We start from the raw sequence: 20457 nt of genomic DNA on the forward strand, positions 1-20457 counted from the left end.
CCATCATCTTTGCTGCCATAACTGTTGGGCTTTTAATAAGCATCTTTATGAATTTTATTCTGAATGCATATGAGAGATAGATTATTTACACAAAAATAAAAAATATTCTTATGCAAATAATTATAATGGCACCAGCACCCCCCCCCATACCCCAGTGCTTACCCCTGGGGCAATGTGATGAAAGCCAGGTGGAAAATCTCTAGCATAAGAGGTTAGACTCTCCATAGGTGAGGGATGGAGAAAAAGGGATTTTCCTTGCTCATATAGAGGACAAAGAGAGAACTGCTTCCTTCTCTTCTCCCAAGAGGGAGAAAAACCTTTGTTGCTTGGAGACCAGACAGAAAAGATCCTGGGTTCTCCCTCTGACCTTTTGGGATATAAATACATCTCTTCAGGAGCCAGAACAACCCTGGTGGCTTCAGTTTTTATGACCTAGAGCTGTTTCCAAGGTCATGGGCCTCATTTGCCCTTGAAATAAAAACACACCTTCAGAGTTAGTTAAATCTCTCTAGAGTTCTCTCACTATGTAGTTGTAAATTAACTTAGCTGAGGATCCCAAGATTCAGCAATGTTTATCTGGAAAGCTCCAACTCTTCAAGATTCTGCTTCTCTTGCTAACAGTTTGCTCCGTTGTGCCGTGTTAGAAGCAGGACAGATGCAGGACTCTCGTGACCCAGAGGTGTGTGCTGCTCCAGGCACTTCCACGAGAATTGTCCTTGCTCTCCTACACCTGGGTTTAGGCACCATGCATTGGGTGAGGTGGCAGTGGAAAGGGGAGGCAGCGGACTGAGGAAGAGGGTTGGTGAAGTGAGCAGGGTGTTGGTAGCAGGAATACTGTCTGTGCATCACTTAGAAGAGGGGATATTTCATAAGCAAAAGGAGAAAGTTTTTTTTTAAAGATTTTTTTTGAGAGCGAGCGAGAGAGCCGGGTGAAGGGCAGAGGGAGAAGCAGGCTCCCCGCTGAGCAGAGAGCCCAACGCGGGACTCATTCCCTGGACCCCAGGATCATGACCTGAGCCGAAGGCAGAGGCTTAACCCACTGAGCCACCCAGGCCGAGAATGTCAGTCTTAAGACTCCTAGAGAGAAAGAAGAGGGGATTAGAGAAGCAATAATCTAGAAAGTAGTATATTTAAAAGATATGTTGGGGGCACCTGGGTGGCTCATTTGGTTAAGGGTCTGACTCTTGATCTCAGCTCAGGTCTTGATCTCAGGATTGTGAGTTCAAGCCCCATGTTGGGCTTTATTAAAATAAATAAAGGATTTATTAAAATAAAATAAATAAAAATAAATTTATTAAAAAAAGTTTCAGTCTTTTATGGGCTGAAACCCAAGAGAGTGAGGAAAAGAGCACATTTGAATTTGAGTGGGGAAGGAAGGCAAAGGGAGAAGTCAGCTAACTGTTGCAGACGGACCCTCGCGGTTTCTGCCTGGACACACAGCATGATATGTGCACGAACCCACCCTCTTTCCACCAGCATGTAACCTGAGAAAACGTGTGGCTGCCTCGGGTCTGAGGTGCAGTAATGGATGGCTTAGTGTGAGGCAGCTGGCTCCTAGAATCGGTGGTCATAGGACCCCACATGTAAAGATCAGAGCCACTGATATGAAGCAAGACTTACAGCCTCTTTCAAGATTTCTCAGGGTGGTGAACTTTTCATTTCATTTCTAAGGCAATGACCTTGTGAAAATATGCTAAAGGCCTTCTGAGGTGCAGTCACATCTGCCCAGATGTAATGTGAAGCCTTCTGGGCTGAAAAAAAGGAATTCACAATCTTAAAATCGAAAAGTTTAGGTCTTTAAAGTCTCTCACAGCCTAGAAACGCTTTTCAGTAAAACTACATTTGTACGAATTGTATCCCCGGAGTGGCTTTTATCTTTTAAAAGTTAATATTTCAGGAGGCCAAAAGAATCTGTAATCAACTTGAAAGCAGCTGGAGCATAGCAGACAGTCTGGGAGAAGTGAAAGAGACCATTGATGCAGAAACTCAGGGATGCTTTCCAGATTGGGGCAGGAGCAGCTCCCAGGTGGGAGTCAGAGTGGCTGAGCACTGAGCAGCCCTGCTGCGGGGGCCTGGGCAAGCACCTGTGGGCATGGATAATCCTCCCTGGATTCTGGGGCGGGTCCTGTTCATTATTCTGGGTCACCTGACACCCACCTCCATCAACAGGAAAGGTGTAAGCCAGGCTGCAATTTGTGTGATGCTTCTGGTAAAGGTATATGTGTGCGCACGCTCATGTGTGTGTGTAGAGTCTGGGATAAAAGGCAGCACTAAGTGTGTATCTCATGATGTAGAGCCTTGTCCCAGCTCCCATTAGCACAGAACCCGGTCCTGGTTGGAGTAGGAGGCCTCTGCTGGACTTAATCCACCACCACCGCACAGACCCAGCTGTGGGGAGGCTGGGGGGTGGGGGGGTTGTGGGTGGATCCAGGCTCTTTCAGGACCAAAGCAAATTTCTTCAACAAATGGCAGGGATTACCTCCTCCTGAAATAGAAGTGGTGTTATTCATTATTTGCCTCTTTAAATGCCGAGTTAATCTTACATCGATGTGAACAGTGATACTGACTTATTGGCTCCATTTCACAAGACTTCCTTTCAGGAGAGTGAACGGCAGCCCGTTCTCAGGGCTGTAACTGTAGATACCCATTTGGGAAGCCAGCCGTGCGGCCGTGACAGTCCTTATCTTCCCCTCTGATTTCTACATGCAAGAAGAAAATCCTTCCTCCTCCAGAGGACACTGCCTGTGGTGGTCTTCCTAGGACAGATTTCCCCAAGCCGTTAAAAATTAGCAACCCACGGGCGCCTGGGTGGCTCAGTCGTTAAGCGTCTGCCTTCGGCTCAGGCCATGATCCCAGGGTCCTGGGAGCGAGCCCCGCATCGGGCTCCCTGCTCAGTGGGGAGTCTGCTTCTCCCTCTCCCACTCCCCCTGCTTGTGTTCCCTCTCTCACTGTGTCTCTCTCTGTCAAATAAATAAATAAAATCTTTAAAAAAAAATTAGCAACCCAAGCTCAAGTTTCTGCTTTTCATTCTTCTCATGGCTTATCCCAGACTTGGCATGATGATGAGTAAGCAGGAGCCCCAACACCGTTTCTGTGAATTCCCATCACTGTGGCGTCCTAGCTTCGCAGCGTCTAAGGTACTGTAATAAAGTCCAGGTGGTAGAGAATCCAGGAGCTTTACTCCAGCCCTGGGCAGGACAAACACTTCGCCCATAGAAGAAAATAGGAGGAGGAAACAAATATCAAAAGCCCTTGACTAAGTAGTTTGGCCGGAGATGCGTTTTGCTGCAGGTTACAGAAAGCGCTCTAACAATGGCATGAACAAACGAGGGGTAGATTTGTCTCATGAGAAGAAGTTTGGAGGTCGGCAGCCTGGGGCCTGCACGGTGGCTCAGCAAGGCTACCAGACACCTGGGCTTTTTCTCTCTTTCTGCTCTGCCTTGCTCAAAGAGTGGTCTCTGACATCATGTTTTGTCACCTAATGGTCACAAGATGGCTGCCTCCTCTTCAAGATCCAGGCTGGAAGAAAGAGTCAAGAATGAAAGGAAAAAAGATGAAGGTGGAGCCTTTTCCTCATGAGGTCTCTTCTAGCAGTGGTAGCTGCCTGCCTTATCTCATGGACCACAGTGATGTCATGTGCCCACCAGTTTTAAGAGAGGCTGGGAAATTGAGTAATACATTCTCCTACCTCTACACTGGAGGCAGGCAAGGAAAAAGGCGATTGGGACTGTGTGTTGAACGTGTCAACCTACAATATCTGCCACAAGGTGTCACAGTAAAATAGTACTGAGTAGAACAAAGCGGGGCTAGCCGTAGGCTTTACCAACAAGAATTGCTTCTGCTCAGGCGGAGGAGAACGTCATGGGCAGGACCGGTGTCTGGTCAAATAGGCAATGGGGGTTGGGAAAAGAAAAGTCAGTAGGGCACCATCAGTAAGTGGAGGTGGAGGATTTGAGCCCAGGTCCGCCTGACTAATTGCGGGCTCCCTTTATTATCCCATGCTGCTTTAGGGACCCCAGGGCCCCAGAGAGACACGTTTGGCTCTTCTTACTCATGACGATCCTGCCCAGCCATCCACAAACTTCTGAGAGTGGCATTCAGGAGGGGGACCAGGAAGACTGAGTCCCAGTCCTACCAGCGATAGCCCTCATGTTGGGTTATGACTGCCTCCAGTCACTGCTCTTGCACTAGAATCAGAACCCCTGGAAGGCAAAGACCGCGTTCTGATCACAACCTGTATCCCCAGGAACTGGCATATAGTAGGTACTCAATAAATATTTGCTGGGTACGAAATGATTGAAGGACTGTGCTATGACAATATCCCCATATGATGAGTACTAAGGCTATGCCATGGCAACCGCTCACTCAGTGTTTCGTGAGGGATCCCTGTGGGAAGGAGAACTCCAGCTGATGGGCTCAGAGAACAATTCAGGGGAGAGTCAAGTCAGCATTTGAGCCAGTCTTGGTGATTTTGAAACACGGGCATGGGGAAGCGTGCTTTAGGTGGAGCAAATAGGGACAAGGTCTCCCAGATGAGAGTACAGACTATGCAGGGAGAGGCCAGTTTGGATGGGGAGAAATCACAGCCGACGGGTAAATATGAGGTTTTGGAGAAAGGAGATTGCGGCCGAGTATGACTGGGAAACATCGGGTTAAATAAATAATTAGATTATCCGTTACAGTTCTCAGAGCCTTTAACAATGCCCCTGTGACTCCCAAACATTCGGCCTTGGGACCTTTCCTTGCAGAGCATTTCATGGAATGAGTGCTCCACAGAACACGTTTTGGGAAACACTGATCTAGCTCAGCCCCACATGTATAGACAAGGAAAACTGAGACTCAAAGAAGGGAGGTGGTTTATTCAGAGCCACACAGCAGAACCTGGATTGGAAACCCAATCGGGTCCCTTGAAGACTATGTATATGAAGGACGGCTTCTTTGTCACAGGGACCTTTTATTTATCTCTCATTCAAACAACAACCTTGGTGCTAAAATTGGCCCCCAGTTTTTGTACAGTGGTATTTTATATTCATCACCATGACTCTGAGCTGCCAGTCATTGGTATTGTGTGTGAGTGTGGCCTCCAGAATCTTGGGAAGAAGATTCACCTTAAGTCAGTCCCAGGTTGGCCTAGAGGGCAAAGAAAAGGTATTCTCCTGCACAGCCATTTTTAGGGAGATACAGGACTGGTGCAGTTTACGACCTGTGCCTCTCTCCTCAGCTGTTCCTTGCCCCCAGCCCTTATACCTGGTGTGGTAGGCAGAATGGTGCCCCAAAGATGGCCACATCCAAATCCCTGGAACCTGTGAATATGTTACCTTACGCGGCAAAAAGGACCGTGTGGATGTAATTATGTTTTGGACTTTAGGAAGGTTATCCTGGATTATCTGGGTGGGCCTGATCTAATCACACGAGCCCTTAAAAGCAGAGAACTTTATCTGGCTGGAATGGAAGTGAAGCAACAGAAGGGCAAGTCGGCGAGAATCGCAGTGTGAAGAAGACTCCACCCTGTCTTTGATGATGAAGGGGGCAACAGGACAAATCCAGGTGGCTTTAAATTGCTGACAAGAGGCTCCCTTCTGACAGCCATCAAGGGAACGGGGGACCTGAGTCCTAAGTCCTACAACCACAAGGAACTGAATTCTGCCAAAAACGGGAATGAGCGCGGAAGTAGACACTCCCCCAGAGCCTCCAATTAGAGCCCAGGCCACAGGACCCGGAGCAGAGGAACCAGTGATCTATAGACTGTGAGATAATAAATTTGTGTTGTTTTAAGCCACTAAATTTATGGTAATCAATTTTGACAGCTTTAGAATACTGACACCGCTGGGGTAAAATCATTAACATATCCAGAGTGGGAGCCTGAAGGGGAGAGAGGTTAGGTACAGGGCACCACAGAGCCTGGAGGGCTTTGGGGCTGAGGTACTGAGCTTTAGTGTTTAAAAAAAAAAAAAAAACCCAGCCAGTTTGAGTCATGCGCACCCTTGCCTCCTGGCCAGGTGTCCCCATATCTCTACCCAGAATGAGGGTGGAGGTCATGGGGGAAGGCTGCTAGAGGCCAAAGGACTCCCCGAAGTAGGGCTACTTCTGTGTCCGTTCTTTGTCCCACATCCTGTCTGACACCTGAATCGTGGGGTCCCTTCATAAACGGCCCAAAGCCTCTGCAACTTGAATGATAGTGGTTACTCGTGGCTATATCCCTTGTAAAGAAAGGGGCTGCTAATTTGCTAATCCTTACAGGTCGAAGGATGGTTATTACGGAGGATAGTACTAACGACTCCTGGTGTTGGAACAACCCAGGCTCCTGAGGGAAGCCTTTATCTTTTCAACAGAGGGCATGTCCCAGAAGGGGAGGTATGTGTCCAGGAGTTCAAAATAAACATTACAGCTCTTGAGAAAGAATTCCAGCTTTCATGGGAGATAACCCGACTACAGCCAGTTTCTGGGTCTTGGTACTCTTTTGTTTCTAAATGTGGGGGAAAGTGTTTGCATTCTTTTATTTTACTAAAATAAAAGGGAGACAGGGAGAGGGGCTTGGTTTTGCTGGCCTGAAACCTTTCTTTTTGTTCCAATTTTGTTTGATTTTCTGAACCTATTTAAGGTTATAACACAATAGATCTAATTATTTAAAGCCATGGAAATTTGTGCACAGCATCTTATCTCTGATGAGATACATGTTGTTACAAAATACGTGCATTTATAAAAGTACAGGATTAATTTTAATGTTAAAGAAATCTGGAAGTTCTGTCTTGGATAAAAGTGTAGTTTAAAAATCAGAGAAGCTTCTTGGATTACTTAGAACAAAACATCCTTTTTTTTAATTAAACTTGAGTGTATCTGCAGGCTGTTTTATTCATGCTCTATTATCATCTCTAATGCACCTAGAAGATACCTTTCCCACAGTGTGATTCAGTCCGGGCGCCTAAAACAGATGGTCTCAGATTTCATGTGTCCGGGTAATTAGCTGAATTTGAGCGGCTCAGTTAAACCGTTTGAAGGTCAATAATGCATGAATTTCTGGCCGACTGCCTAGCACTAAGTCCATAAACTTGTATGGGGACTCAACATTTTTATAGTAGAGAGCTTTTGTGTCTTAAATATGAAATAAGTAATGTTAGGGTTAGTTTTGCCTGGAATTTAATTTTATGGACACGAGAAAGTTCTGTTGTGAGTGCTTTCCAAATTTGCAAAGAAGTCTTCCCTCTGTTTTGCACATTGGTAGCACAGTCTCTTAGGAACTTTGAAATCAAATTCAAGTACCCTGAATTAAAATGTCAGAATTTAGATTCCAGGGGCACCTGGGTGGCTCAGTCGGTTAAACGTCTGCCTTCGGCTCAGGTCATGATCCCAGGGTCCTGGGATCGAGCCCCGCATCGGGCTCCCTGCTCCGCGGGGAGCCTGCTTCTCCCTCTCCCACTCCCCCTGCTTGTGTTCCTGCTCTCGCTGTATCTCTCTCTGTCAAATAAATAAATAAAATCTTAAAAAAAAAAAAAAAGAATTTAGATTCCACGTGGGCCCTCTTGGAATTTGTGTAGGTGTCTTAAAAACGTAAGACAAATGTTAACATGGCATGGTATTTATAATTTTTTCCTCTAAAGGTACAGTTTTTATATAAAACTTTAATTTTGTCCCTGAAATTTAACTAGAGCATTCAGATATCAAAATAAACTCCATTTCGATAAAGATCGTTTTTTCTTCGGAAGTTTTCTCGGTGGACAAAGCAAATACAGGACTGGGCCCGGCAGATTGCCGCTTAATTTGGGTTCTGCCTTTCTCACTTAGGAGGCCTGAGATCACATGCTTTCTCTGCATCTGGCTCTTTCCTCCAAAATGGTCAGGTTACCAAACCTCACCTTCAACTGTCTGATAACCACTTTCAAGATGGGGAGCGAGTATGTTGTTTGAGCCCGGGTATTGTTGCCCTTGCATCCGACCTTCCCTCGGGGTCCTGGGACTGACCACTGTCCTGCTTCTGTTGGCTTGTGCTCCCCACTCGCACTCCCCCTGGGAAAACAACCTCACTGGACCAGCACTATACTGATAACAGTGCTCCCATTTATCAGAGTGCAAAGTTTAGGCTCGTTTAGTGTTACTGATGCTTCCAACTGGTGATATATAACGGGCAGATTTAGGAGTCCAGTGTCCCTGGTTGAAGATTTCTCCAATATCACAGTTCTGGGGGACGGTTTGCTTGGTCTACCCCAGCTGCCTTCTCTGGGTCTGGTGCAAGGCAGTCCGGCTGTGTCCATATTTATCATAAATGTACCTCTTGATATTTGACACTGAGGTAGGAGTATTTACGCCTCATGATTTGGCCAGGAAATGGCTCTTTTAGCCACTTTCTTCGCTGATATAAAACAGTGAAGATAGAGTATTCTTCTAGAGGCCTTCCACCAGAGGCATATGGAGGAGGCCTTTGTGTCCTGACAAAGAAACCACCGCCTTTTCCTCAGAGTTGTGAGGAGTACTTTGATGGCACTGGATCATTGTTGGGCTATTGTCACCAACTCGGGAGCAAGCCACACTGGCAGAGTTCTGCTCCTATCAGCCAGGGCCTCTCTGGGCCACTGTTATAAGGCACCAGGGACAGGGATTGACTGCCCGGGGTTATATGAATTTATAGCCATCACATAGGAGTCTGGTTCTCATCAAGTTGTAGGATCTCAAGCTAGCAGGGGCCTGCTCTGGACTTGACTGGATGTCAACAACCTTTGACAATTCAGAACTCCATACTTGCACTTGTTGATTGGGCATCTGCATACTACATACATTGAATTTGCCTTGTGCTGTTTTTTTTTTCTTCTCCCCAAAAGTGGATTTTTAAAGAAAAATTGTTTTAAAACTCATCATAATTTAGAAACGCAAAAAATAAAATAAAGTAAAATACCAACTAAATCCTTTGGGGGTACAGCAAGGTAAGCAACAAAAATATCCTTTGCAGAAAAGATGGCATTAAATGTAGTCGGTGCCAATATGTATGGTTGTACTTTGTTGATGTTTTTGTCAAACCAGTCTTTCAGCCCAAATACTTTCCCCATTTCTGCAGCACCTAAGAGTACAAGACTGTGTAAACAGAGAGAACATTGTTGTGAACTGTTTGCTCTGGCACACAGCCTCTTCTAGCCTTCTGATCCCTGCTACAGGTCAAGGGTCAAAGGTCCACAGCAGGCCTGGGCTTAAGGGTACTCTTCAATTACTCCATAGTAATTGAGGATAAAGCCAAAGGACTGGCTTTCATTTACTGTGAAATCTGGTTATGTATATAAATGGGATCTTCTACACAGAAAGTTAATTTTTGGTGGAAAACTCTACTAAGGGTTATTGCGTTCCAAAAATCCAAGGGCAAAAGTAACTGAAACAAAAAAAGATGGCTAGAGTGTGAACGTGATTCCTGAGTCTATCACGAAAGTTCCCAGTCAGGGTTTGCTCCGCTCTCCTGCACAAAAAACCCTTGATGATTTATGCACCTGAAGACGCCTCTTAGCAACGGCTGTGAAGGAAATGTACTGAGAAATTTTCTCTAGGGTTTGTTTAGAGGGAGTGCCAAACCAGAGGTTAAATGCAATTTAACACATTCTCTAAAATGCAATGGACATATTGTTGTATTACTTTTAAGGAGAAAAAAAGGCAGTTTGGCTTCCTACTTGATAGTAGATTTGTTTGCTCTTAACATACTCATTCCCACACCGTGCTAGGAATTATGAATAAAATTTCTGGGATTGTCTTTGGATTTGGCAAGCAGTGTCAGGATTCTTTAAAAGAAATTGGGATTTTTAAAATATAAGAAAAAAGTTCTGTTGCTCATATATTTCTGCTTGTTAACTAAAAGTAGTGCTTTCTGAACAGTCTATTTTTAGGTTTTATTTCGAATTGACTTTAGATATATGGGAGATTGCAAAGAAATATACAGGAACATCCCATGCATCCCTCCCACCAGCCCCATGAAAAATCCATTTTGACTATTTTTTCTATGAAAGGAGGAAATAAGCTTAACAAAAAATGGGCTGCTTCAGGTCTAGCCCAAAGGCACAGTGGAGACCTGAGTACTGGACCCCCACCCTCGGTGTAGCTTCTTTGTTTCATTTGCCCCAAAATGGGCGGCTACCGGCAGGGGGCGCGGCAGGCAAGGACATCAGACGCTGACATTCTAGCCACTCATCGCTTTCTTTTAAAAGCTTCCTCCTTTCCCATCTCAAAGTTCAAAGTGACTGGGTTTAGGGTAGGGATGCGGTGAGGCTAGAATGTGGGTTGTGTGGTTGAGCCACTGAAAAACGTTTTAGGTTTTGCCCTATACTTCACCAGTACTCTAGCCCTTATCTTTCTAGGAGAGAACTTTCTCCACCCTCTTTTTGAATTAAGGACTTCTCATCCACATGAAGGTGGTAGGGGGGAGGTAATCAATTTAAGATCACATACAAGAAAAAAGTCACTTAGGTTGTTTTGGGAGATGAGGGGGAAAGATACATAAAAGTTTAAAGATTTTATTTATTTATTTGAGAGAGAGAGAATGAGAGATAGCACGAGAGGGAAGAGGGTCAGAGGGAGAAGCAGACTCCCTGCTGAGCAGGGAGCCTGACGTGGGACTCGATCCCAGGACTCCAGGATCATGACCTGAGCTGAAGGCAGTCACTTAACCAACTGAGCCACCCAGGCACCCAAGATATATAAAAGTTTAAAGTCACTTATTTCAAATGAAGCACATAGAGTTATGTTAAAGGAGCACAGAACTCTTGGAAATTGTCCTTCGATTCTATACTTTTTCTGGTTGAGGAGGGAGATGAAAGAGAAGAAAGTAAATCCCAGATGCTGAGGGAAAAAAGAGAGGCAAAGAGGGAATGAAGAGAGGCAGAGTCTTATTACCCTTAGCTTAGAGGTAGACTTTCTAGAAGGATTTTGAGGTTTAGGTCAGCTAATGTCCCACTTGGACAGTAAGTACAGAAGCTTAAGCATGCAGGGCAACAGACCAGTATTATGTATAACAGCAAACTACTCAGTTTGCTTATGGAAGTCCTCTATCTTCACGCAGATACAACGAATATGTTATGGGCCACTCACCAGCCCTGGCTACAACCCTTTACACCTTGCCAATCCTCACCACCTTCCTTCCCCCTCAACAATTAGTTCAATGTGGGCGCCTGGGTGGCTCAGTTGGTTAAGCGACTGCCTTCGGCTCAGGTCATGATCCTGGAGTCCCGGGATCGAGTCCCACATTGGGCTCCCTGCTCAGCGGGGAGTCTGCTTCTCCCTCTGACCCTCCCTTCTCTCATGCTCTCTCTCTCTCTCATTCTCTCTCTCAAATAAATAAATAAAATCTTTAAAAAAAACAATTAGTTCAATGTATTGGCTTCTCCACTGTCACTGGGCGAGTCAACTGCAGGGTATAACCAAGTTTTCTCAATTCTTTGGCATCCTTTGGCTACTCTTGACTCCCCATGCAGCCCTAGGGCCATGTTTATTTGTTGAATGGTTAACTACTTTAACACTGCTATTATCAACAACCTCTAACCCTCTACCATTCCCAAGCAGACCTCACCTGGCAAGTAGTTAGAAATGCAGAATCATGGGCTTTGCTTCTGACCTTGTGAATCAGAATCCGCACATTAGCACAATCCCCTGGTCATTCTCAGAAGCACTGCTGGCCTACCTGGCTCTCAGCCTTTTCATTCTAGATTGCCACGTCACCTGCCAGCAACCATACTTCAATCGTCTTGAGACTCAGGGCTCCTTCATAATCCTTGTATTCATTTTTTTAATTTAATAGACTCCAAAAATAGCTCTCCATCCCCCCTTTCCACTCTTTAGCTCCTCACTCCTGTTTTTTTCTCCTCCCATTCCTATCCCCTCTCTCCCTGTCTTAACTTTGCAGAGATCAAATGACCTTGCTGTGCTCATGTGTGTTTCCTTCTAGGCTTCAGTATGTCTCTGGTCTTCTACCACCCTCTATTCTTTTCTCCAGTCCAGATGAAGTAGTATCTTATTTCTAATGCAGTTCTTCTGCCTCTGCCTTTTGCATATTTTCCTATTCTCCTCTTCTGGGATCTTGCTGTCTTGCTGGTCTTCTTTTTCCCAGAATCATGTACGTCGTTTCCGTGAAGCCCTTCCTTTTTGGATCCAAATGTGCAGAGCTCTTCTATCAAGAAAATCACAACATACGCACACATTCACATTCACTTGATCCTACTCCCTTGTGGTTTATGTTCTGTTTCTCCTCTTTCAGAATCCGATTTTTCCAACAAATGGTATAGAACAGTGGTTTATAATTGAGACAGCTTTGCCTCTACCCCCCTCTTCCAGGACATGTGGATGCTACTGGCATCTAGAAGTGGACAGAGACCAAGGGCGCTACTAAACATGCTACAATGCACAAGACAGTCCCGCACGACAAAGAATTATCTGGCTAGGCAGACCCTCTTGGTTTGCCTTTGACTTTCTTGGTTATCACACTGAACATCCTATGTACCAGGAAACCCCTCAGTCCTGGGTTACTGAGATGCTTGGTCACCTTTTATCTGGCCCCCAGTGTCAAAAGTGCCAAAGTTAAGAAGCCCTGCTCTAGAAGGAGGATCCATTGACCTTTTTTCTCACCAATGCCCTTCCCTTCAACCTGACATTTAGTTTCTGTGTTCTTTTCTATAAAAACAGTTCTCTTGAAGGACACCAATGGTCACCTTCCAATCAAGAAATACAATGGCCTTGGACGCCTGGGTGGCTCATCGGTTAAGCGTCTGCCTTTGGCTCAGGTCATGATCCCAGGGTCCTGGGATCGAGTCCTACATCGGGCTCCTTGCTCCGTGGGGAGCCTGCTTCTCCCTCTGCCTGACGCTCCCTCCTGCTTGTGCTTTCTCTCTCTCTCTGACAAACAAAATCTTAAAAAAAGAAAAGAAAAGAATACAATGGCCCTTTTTCCTCCTCCCTCAACCTTTCTGATCCTTTTCAAGCATTTTGACACTGTTGCTTTACTGTCATTTTGGAGCCTCTTTTTCTCATACTTTTGGTTCTCTCCCTCCTACTCCCATTATTGGGCCTTCTTGCTTTTGTGGGTCCCTATTTCTACTGTTTCTTAATTGTAGATAGCCCCATAGTTCAGTGTTTCTTGGCTCTCTTTCTATTTCTCCTACTGAAGAATTTATGCCACTCCTTAGCTTCAGATCTCCTCTGTATTAGTTGATTCCCAAATCTCTTTCCTGAGTCCTTGTCTTTCATTTCCAAGTAATCGAGTAATGTTCAGCAGAATCTAAAACTCTAACATGAGTAATAGCAGGTTAAGAACATTTATTTAAGACGTTAGCAAGGAGGAAAGACAATACAGTCTAGCTTATATTTCTGATCTGTCTTCAACTCTGGTCTGATATAACTCAAACTCTATCCAACCAGGATAACATACCTTGTGCTTTCCTCCTTCCATGGTTTTGCTCCATGTCTTTGTGCTTTTGGAAAACATTTCTGCCCTTTCCTTCTTCAAATCTTCCTATCATTCCAATCAGGAAAATGTGGAATGATGAAAATGCTGGATTAGGAGTCAGAAGACCTATTTTGGTCATTCTACTTGCTTTCTGACCTTGGAACAATTATTTGAGCTTTCTATGGCTTTCTCTCTCTCTACATATATATATATTTTTTAAAGATTTTATTTACTTATTTATTTAATTTGTGAGAGAGCACGAGCAGGGGGCAGGGGTAAAGAGAGAGGGAGAAGCAGACTCCCCGCTGAGCAGGGAGCCCGATGCGGGGCTCTATCCCAGGACCCTGGGATCATGACCTGAGCCAAAGGCAGCCGCTTAATGGACTGAGCCACCCAGCACCCCTATGACTTTCTATATTTTAAATAAAGAAATAAGAATTCTATCCCTGCCTGCCTCAGATAGCTAATATGATAAAGACCATATAAACATTGTCTGACCTGAACTCTGATAGCACTCTGTGCCTTTCATCTGGAAACTTACTATCTCTTGCATGTAAAGTAGTGACAAATTCTACAAACTTCTTAAAAAGTAGGGGACCTGAATGTAAACCTTTTTCTTCTATGCTTTCTATCATTGTTCATGTCATGTTATCAGATTCCGAGGAAAAAACCAATGGAAAAAAATAGCAATTCCACGTGCTGTTCAGTTTTTATTTTTTTTTTTTTTAGATTTGATTTATTTATTTGACAGAGAGACACAGCAAGAGAGGGAACACAAGCAGGGGGAGTGGGAGGGGGAGAAGCTGGCCTCTTGCGGAGCAGGGAGCCCGATGTGGGGCTTGATCCCAAGACCCTGGGATCATGACCTGAGCCGAAGGCAGACACCTAAAGATTGAGCCACCCAGGCGCCCCCAGTTTGTTTTTGTTTTTGTTTTTGTTTTAAGATTTCATTTATTTATTTGACAGAGAGAGAGAGACAGCACGAGAGGGAACACAGGCAGGGGGAGTGGGAGAGGGAGAAGCAGCCTCCCTGCTGAGCAGGGAGCCCGATGCGGGGCCCGATGCGGGGCTCGATGCGGGGCCCAATGTGGGGCCCGATGAGGGGCTCGATTCCAGGACCCTGGGATCATGACCTGAGCCGAAGGCAGACGCTTAATGACTGAGCCACCCAGGCGCCCCAGGCGCCCCCAGTTTTTATTCTTGATTCACTGATCCCGAATAGTTTTTACTACAAATGTATCACTTTTCCTTTTTTTTTTTTTTAAACCTCCAATTTAGGAGATGTCTTTCCAGTGCAAATGAATCCAATAGCTCAATCTCAGTTTATACCTTTGGCTGAAGTTCTTTGCTGTGCTGTATCTGATATGAATGCTGCCCAGATTGTGGTGACACAGGAATCACTGTTGGAGCATTTGATGAAACACTACCCAGGTAGCGTGACAAGTTTTCTCTATTAGTTCATTGCTTGCTTTCTATTTATAAATCCTCTTAAAGATGTGAATAAACTGGGTGATACCCACTTTTTTTTCTATTGTAGAAACTTGTATGAGAGCCTTGCTAGGAAAAGGGCTGCATCAACAAATTTGATAAGGGCATTTCTTTTACTTTCCAGATGAACTTTTTCAAAAACAATGCTTATGGCAATAAACAAATCATACTGTAGAAAGGAGTACAAAGCAAAAAAAGGAAAAGTTCATCTTCTCCCCTGATCTCATTCTTCCATTGCCACTTCCCAGAGGTGACAGCTTATATTGTTTATCTTTTCCTGTGTATACTTTCATAAATTGTATTTGAGTATATGTATTTTTTTAATAACATAAATTGGATCATTCTTTACATTGTTTGCACCTTGCTTAAGTTAAAAAAATATTTTTGGGGGGTGCCTGGGTGACCTAGTTGCATAAGTGTCAAACTCTTGATTTTGTTTTTTTGTTTTGTTTTGTTTTAAGATTTTATTTATTTATTTGAGAGAGACAGAGCATGAGCTGGGGGAGAGGCAGATGGAGAGGGAGGGGCAGACTCCCCGCTGAGCAGGGAGCCTGATATGGGGCTTGATCCCAGGACCCGGGGATGACCTGAGCTGAAGGCAGATACTTAAGCGACTGAGCCACCCAGGCGTCCCAGGAAATGTTAATATATTGATGTATTTTCTTCCAGTGTTATACAAACATGTTTCACAATATAAATACAATTTTGAACCCTGATATTTGGAAAAAGGAATTTCTTTTAAAATTGTTACCTTCCTACTTTGAAAAACTATCATAATATAGATATTAGGTAGTTTGCCCTCATCCTGGCACAGACTGGTTTTCATTTTCTCTTTAGATTCTTATTAAGATTTAAGCAATGAAGCTGCAATTTTCAAAAACTCCCATGTTTGCTTCCAAGAATGCTGTCTTGAAGTGAAAATTTAAATTCATGATGGGTTTGTATAACTTCCTGTGTGTGTTCGAGGGAACTCAGATTTTTTTCTCTACTTAACCATTAATTTAGCCCTATGTGTGGACCAAATTGTATTCCTATTATTCAATTAAACTGTGACTATTATGACTGCTTCTTTGGCATTGTAATTACATTTATTGTGTTACAGTTAGCTCTGGGCTCATCAAGCACATGTGTGGTCATTTCTGACTTCCTGATTTCACTCATCAAAATGCTTTTTTTAATTCAAAATCTATCAGTGTAATGAAATGCTTGTTTGTTTTAGGCATTGCAATTCCATCTCAAGATATCCTCTATACCACTCTGGGAACTCTGATTAAAGAAAGGAAGATTTATCACACTGGAGAGGGATACTTCATAGTCACCCCTCAGACTTACTTCATCACAAATACAACCCCTCAAGAAAATAAGAGAGACCTATCAGATGAAAGTCACCCAGTGCCAACTTGCATTAGGTATCTGGTGAGCGTAGCCAGCTGTGCGGAACTAGCCAAAGGCAATGCTGCCCCCATTTCCCATTGTCAGTCTTGCCGGTGTTTCCCTGACCCGTGCACTCAGGACATAGAGGTGACACCGGCGGCTGCAGAAATGGCTAGAGAAGGCCAGAAGGGTCTTCAGGAATCCAGATCTTTGGTACAGAATCGAGCGGTTTCAGTGTCTGAGGAGAATCACATCTGTGAAAGCGCCAAACCGTTACCAGACACAAAAGACAGAGAAAAAAGCAAGAAGTTTGGCTTCAGCCTCTTCTGGCGTAGTCTATCCAGGAAGGAGAAGTCCAGAACAGAGCACAGCAGTTTCTCTGCCCAGTTCCCACCAGAAGAATGGCCTGTCCGAGATGAAGATAACTTGGACAATATTCCTCGAGATGTCGAACATGAGATTATCAGAAGAATTAATCCCATTCTGACCGTTGACAACTTAATCAAACATACAGTCTTGATGCAAAAATATGAGGAACAGAAACAATATAATAGCCAGGGCACTTCCACTGATATGCTGACGATGAGGCATAAATATCCTTCAAAAGAGGGAATGAGGAACCGCAGGGGCCGGTCTGCAAAGCCTCGAAGAAGGCAGGGCCGTTCTCAGAGGGATAGGCACAAAGCCGGGAGTCCGGGAAGTGAGCCTCAGCCGGGAAGCATTAGACTGGAGAAACATCCCAATCTCCCTGCTACACAACCCACCCCCAGAATTAAAAGCCCAAATGGAGCAGTAGTTCAGAAACCACTTGATGAGAACCTATCAGTGCTGGGGTCCCATTTGATTTACAAGAAGCGAATTAGTAATCCTTTCGCAGGTTTTTCTCCCCGAGGGATTCCAGTAACCAAAGGGCACAACATCCAGAAGACCGGTGATCTGAAACCCAGTCAGACTGGACCAAAGGGAAAGCCTTTCCCAAGGTCAAGGTCTTTGGACTCCTCAAGAATCTTTGAGAGTGAACTCAAAGAGCCACATGCTGAACAATGTAAAGATAAACCAATGGCAGAATCCATTTATATGAATAACTCTGCCGTCAAACCTGTCAGTGATGACTTCAGAGATCCCCTCTTAAATTACTCTCAATGTGGTGTTTTGCAAAATGGCAGTAAATGTTCCTTTCAGGAAAGCATGTTGAGATATGATGTATATGGTGGAAAAAACGAGGTAATCCCTGAAGTCTTGAGGAAAAGTTATTCTCCCTTTGACACATTAGGGGAAGCCACAGAAACACGGCATGTCCTGCCGTCACAAGGTTCCTCCTCTTTAGGCCATGCCTCCTCTGCTTGTAGAATAGTTGATCAAACAATACACCAGTTCCAAAATCTTGGTCTTCTGGATTACCCAGTTAGTACGAACTATTTGAGACAACCTGAGAGACAAGATGGAGACTTAGAAGAAATACCAATGAGAAAGGCATTTGTCCTGGAAGCAGAGACTGTGGATCTAGAAAACGAGGGGCTTTCTGATGATAACCAGGCCTTGTATCAGAATGAATTGGAAGATGATGATGGTGCTTGTAGTTCATTATATCTAGATGAGGAGGACTTTTCCGAGAATGATGACTTATGTCAAATGTTGCCTGGCCGCATTCAGTATTCCTTTGCAGGGAGAAGCAAGTGGAATCATTTGGGGAAACAGAAAGTGACAGAAATATCTCTGACTGAGTACAACAACAAAATACACAGGTCTGAGCTTCAGGTGCTTGAAGGAAATGAGTGTTACAAACCCACTGGGTTTTTCATTAACCCAGGTGAAAGCCAAACACCTAATCTCTCTGCTGAAGGTGGTGGCCTCAATTCAGGGACTCAGTCCATTTGTAACTATGAAGAGGAACCCAGTGTTGCTACATGTGCACAGGCCTCAGCATCCGCGGATGGAAGTATATTTGATTACTATAGCACAAGGAAAGCCCATTCTGAGACTGAAACCCTCCAAGATTCTGTTGGTGACACAGGAAAGAAACCAGCTAGCTGGAGTCAGAGTGCTCAGAATCAGGGAATGAGAAAGCAGTTCACACAAAAGTTAGAACTTTTCAATACTTCACGTAGGCCAGTGTTGGCTCAGGATATCCAACACGAACACAGTCGTTTGGAAGGAACAGAAAATCAGAGCATGGCAGGAGATAGTGGAATAGATTCTCCACGGTAAGTGTATGTAAATGTGTTTGATTAGCCACTATTCCTCAGGAATGATTAAAATCAAGGGTATATTGAATTACCTAATGGGAGACTCCTGAATAAACTTCTTATAGCCATAAAATTCTGCCAGCCTCACTGAATAAATTGTATCAAATTACAATGAAATCTCTTATATAATAGGTTCATTTTTAATGTGAACCAAAATTTACTCCACTACTACTAAATTTTGAATTATTTCTTTTTTTTAAAAGATTTTATTTATTTGACAGAGAGAGACAGCGAGAGAGGGAACACAAGCAGGGGAAGTGGGAGAGGGAGAAGCAGGCTCCCCGCTGAGCAGGGAGCCCGAGGCGGGGCTCGATCCCAGGACCCTGGGATCATGACCTGAGCCGAAGGCAGATGCTTAATGACTGAGCCACCCAGGCGCCCCTAAATCTTGAATTATTTCTAAAAATAGGAAAGAGCTGCTATAAATGAAGCACTTCCTCAACTGAAGGTTGGAAGTTTTCACCTATATTTCTGGTTCTACACACATTGGGAAAGAGATACAGCTACTTTCCACCATTGCTTTCCATGTTAATTTGTTTAACTAACATTGTTCAGATTATGAAAGTAATATGGTCATAATAGAATATTTGAAAAGTACTGAAAAAGTGTCTTAAAAGATTATTTATTTGAGAGAGAGAGAGAGTGCATGAGCAAGCACAGGGGAGGGGCAGAGGAAGAGAAATCCTCAGACTCCCCACTGAGCTTGAAGCCCAACGTGAGGCTCAATCCCAGGACCCTGAGATCATGACCTGATCCAAAATCAAGAGTCAGATGCTTAACTGACTGAGCTTACCCAAGTGCCCCAGTACTGAACACCTATAATCACCCTACCATTTATTTTTTTTTTAAAAAAATATTTATTTATTTGAGAGAGACAGAGATAGTGAGAGAGAGCAGGAGTGGGAAGGAGGGGGAGAAGCAGACTCCCCGCTGAGCAGGGAGCCCAATGTGGAGCTCGATCCCAGGACCCCGGGATCATGACCTGAGCCGAAGGCAGATGCTTAACTGACTGAGCCACCCAAGTGCCTCTACCCTACCATTTAGATATATTTTAAAAATCTTTTTATATTTGGTATATTTATAACACTTCAGTCTGAATATATTGATCTATATAATTTGTCTGAATGTTTTGCCTGTACTGTAGTTCCTATTTTGTATGATGCTTTTTTTCAACTAATAGTACATCAGGAACATTCCCCTCATATTCTTAGTTTTCAAAAAGTTCATCTTAAAATTTGGCATATATCTTTACTAGTTCTTTTTTTTAAGATTTTATTTATTTATTTGAGACAGAGAGTGAGAGAGAGCACAAGCAGGGGGAGGAGCAGAGGGAGAGGGAGAAGCGGACTCCTTACTGAGCAGCAAAGCCTGATACAGGGCTCCAACCCAGGACCCTGGGATCATGACCTGAACTGAAGGCATATGCTTAACCCACTGAGCTACCCAGGCGGCCCTACTAGTTTTTCATTATATAAAATTATTGTGTACTTTGTTTTGAAAAAGTAAAGTAATACAGAAATGTAAAAGGTAGGGGAGACTGGGGTTAGATCATGGTCTCAGGCTCCTGGTATCAAGCCCTGTGTCAGGCTCCCTGCTGAGCGGGGAGTCTGCTTCTCCTTCTCCCTCTGCCCCTCCCCTTGCTCATGCATGCTGTCTCTCTCTCTCGCAAATAAATAAAAAAATCTTTAAAAAAATGTAAAAGGTAAAAATGGGGGCGCCTGGGTGGCTCAGTCAGTTGAGTTTACAACTCTTTGATTTTGGCTCAGGTCATGATCTCAGGGGATCAAGCCCTGTGTCGGGCTCTACGCTCAGCGTGGAGTCTGCTGGAGATTTTTCCTCTCCCTCTGCCCCTCCCTCAGCTGGCACACTCCCATGCTCTCTCTCTCTAAAATAAATGAATTAATCTGTAAAAAATAAATAAATAAAAAGCAAAATTGGAATTCTCCA

At 44.2% G+C, this 20457-nt stretch overlaps 1 protein-coding gene across 1 annotated transcript in view; it reads left to right on the plus strand.

Annotated features, from left to right (window-relative positions):
* The window catches only part of STOX1 (storkhead box 1), a 59508-nt gene that overhangs the window by 33643 nt on the left and 5408 nt on the right, over positions 1 to 20457 (plus strand). The window contains exons 2-3 of the mRNA XM_027587150.2: positions 14681 to 14833; positions 16110 to 18468. Coding sequence (XP_027442951.1) covers positions 14681 to 14833; positions 16110 to 18468 — 2512 coding nt within the window. The remainder of the gene's footprint in view (positions 1 to 14680; positions 14834 to 16109; positions 18469 to 20457) is intronic.

This window comes from Zalophus californianus, chromosome 15 (genome assembly GCF_009762305.2).
Source record: "Zalophus californianus isolate mZalCal1 chromosome 15, mZalCal1.pri.v2, whole genome shotgun sequence".
Classification (NCBI taxonomy): domain Eukaryota; kingdom Metazoa; phylum Chordata; class Mammalia; order Carnivora; family Otariidae; genus Zalophus; species Zalophus californianus.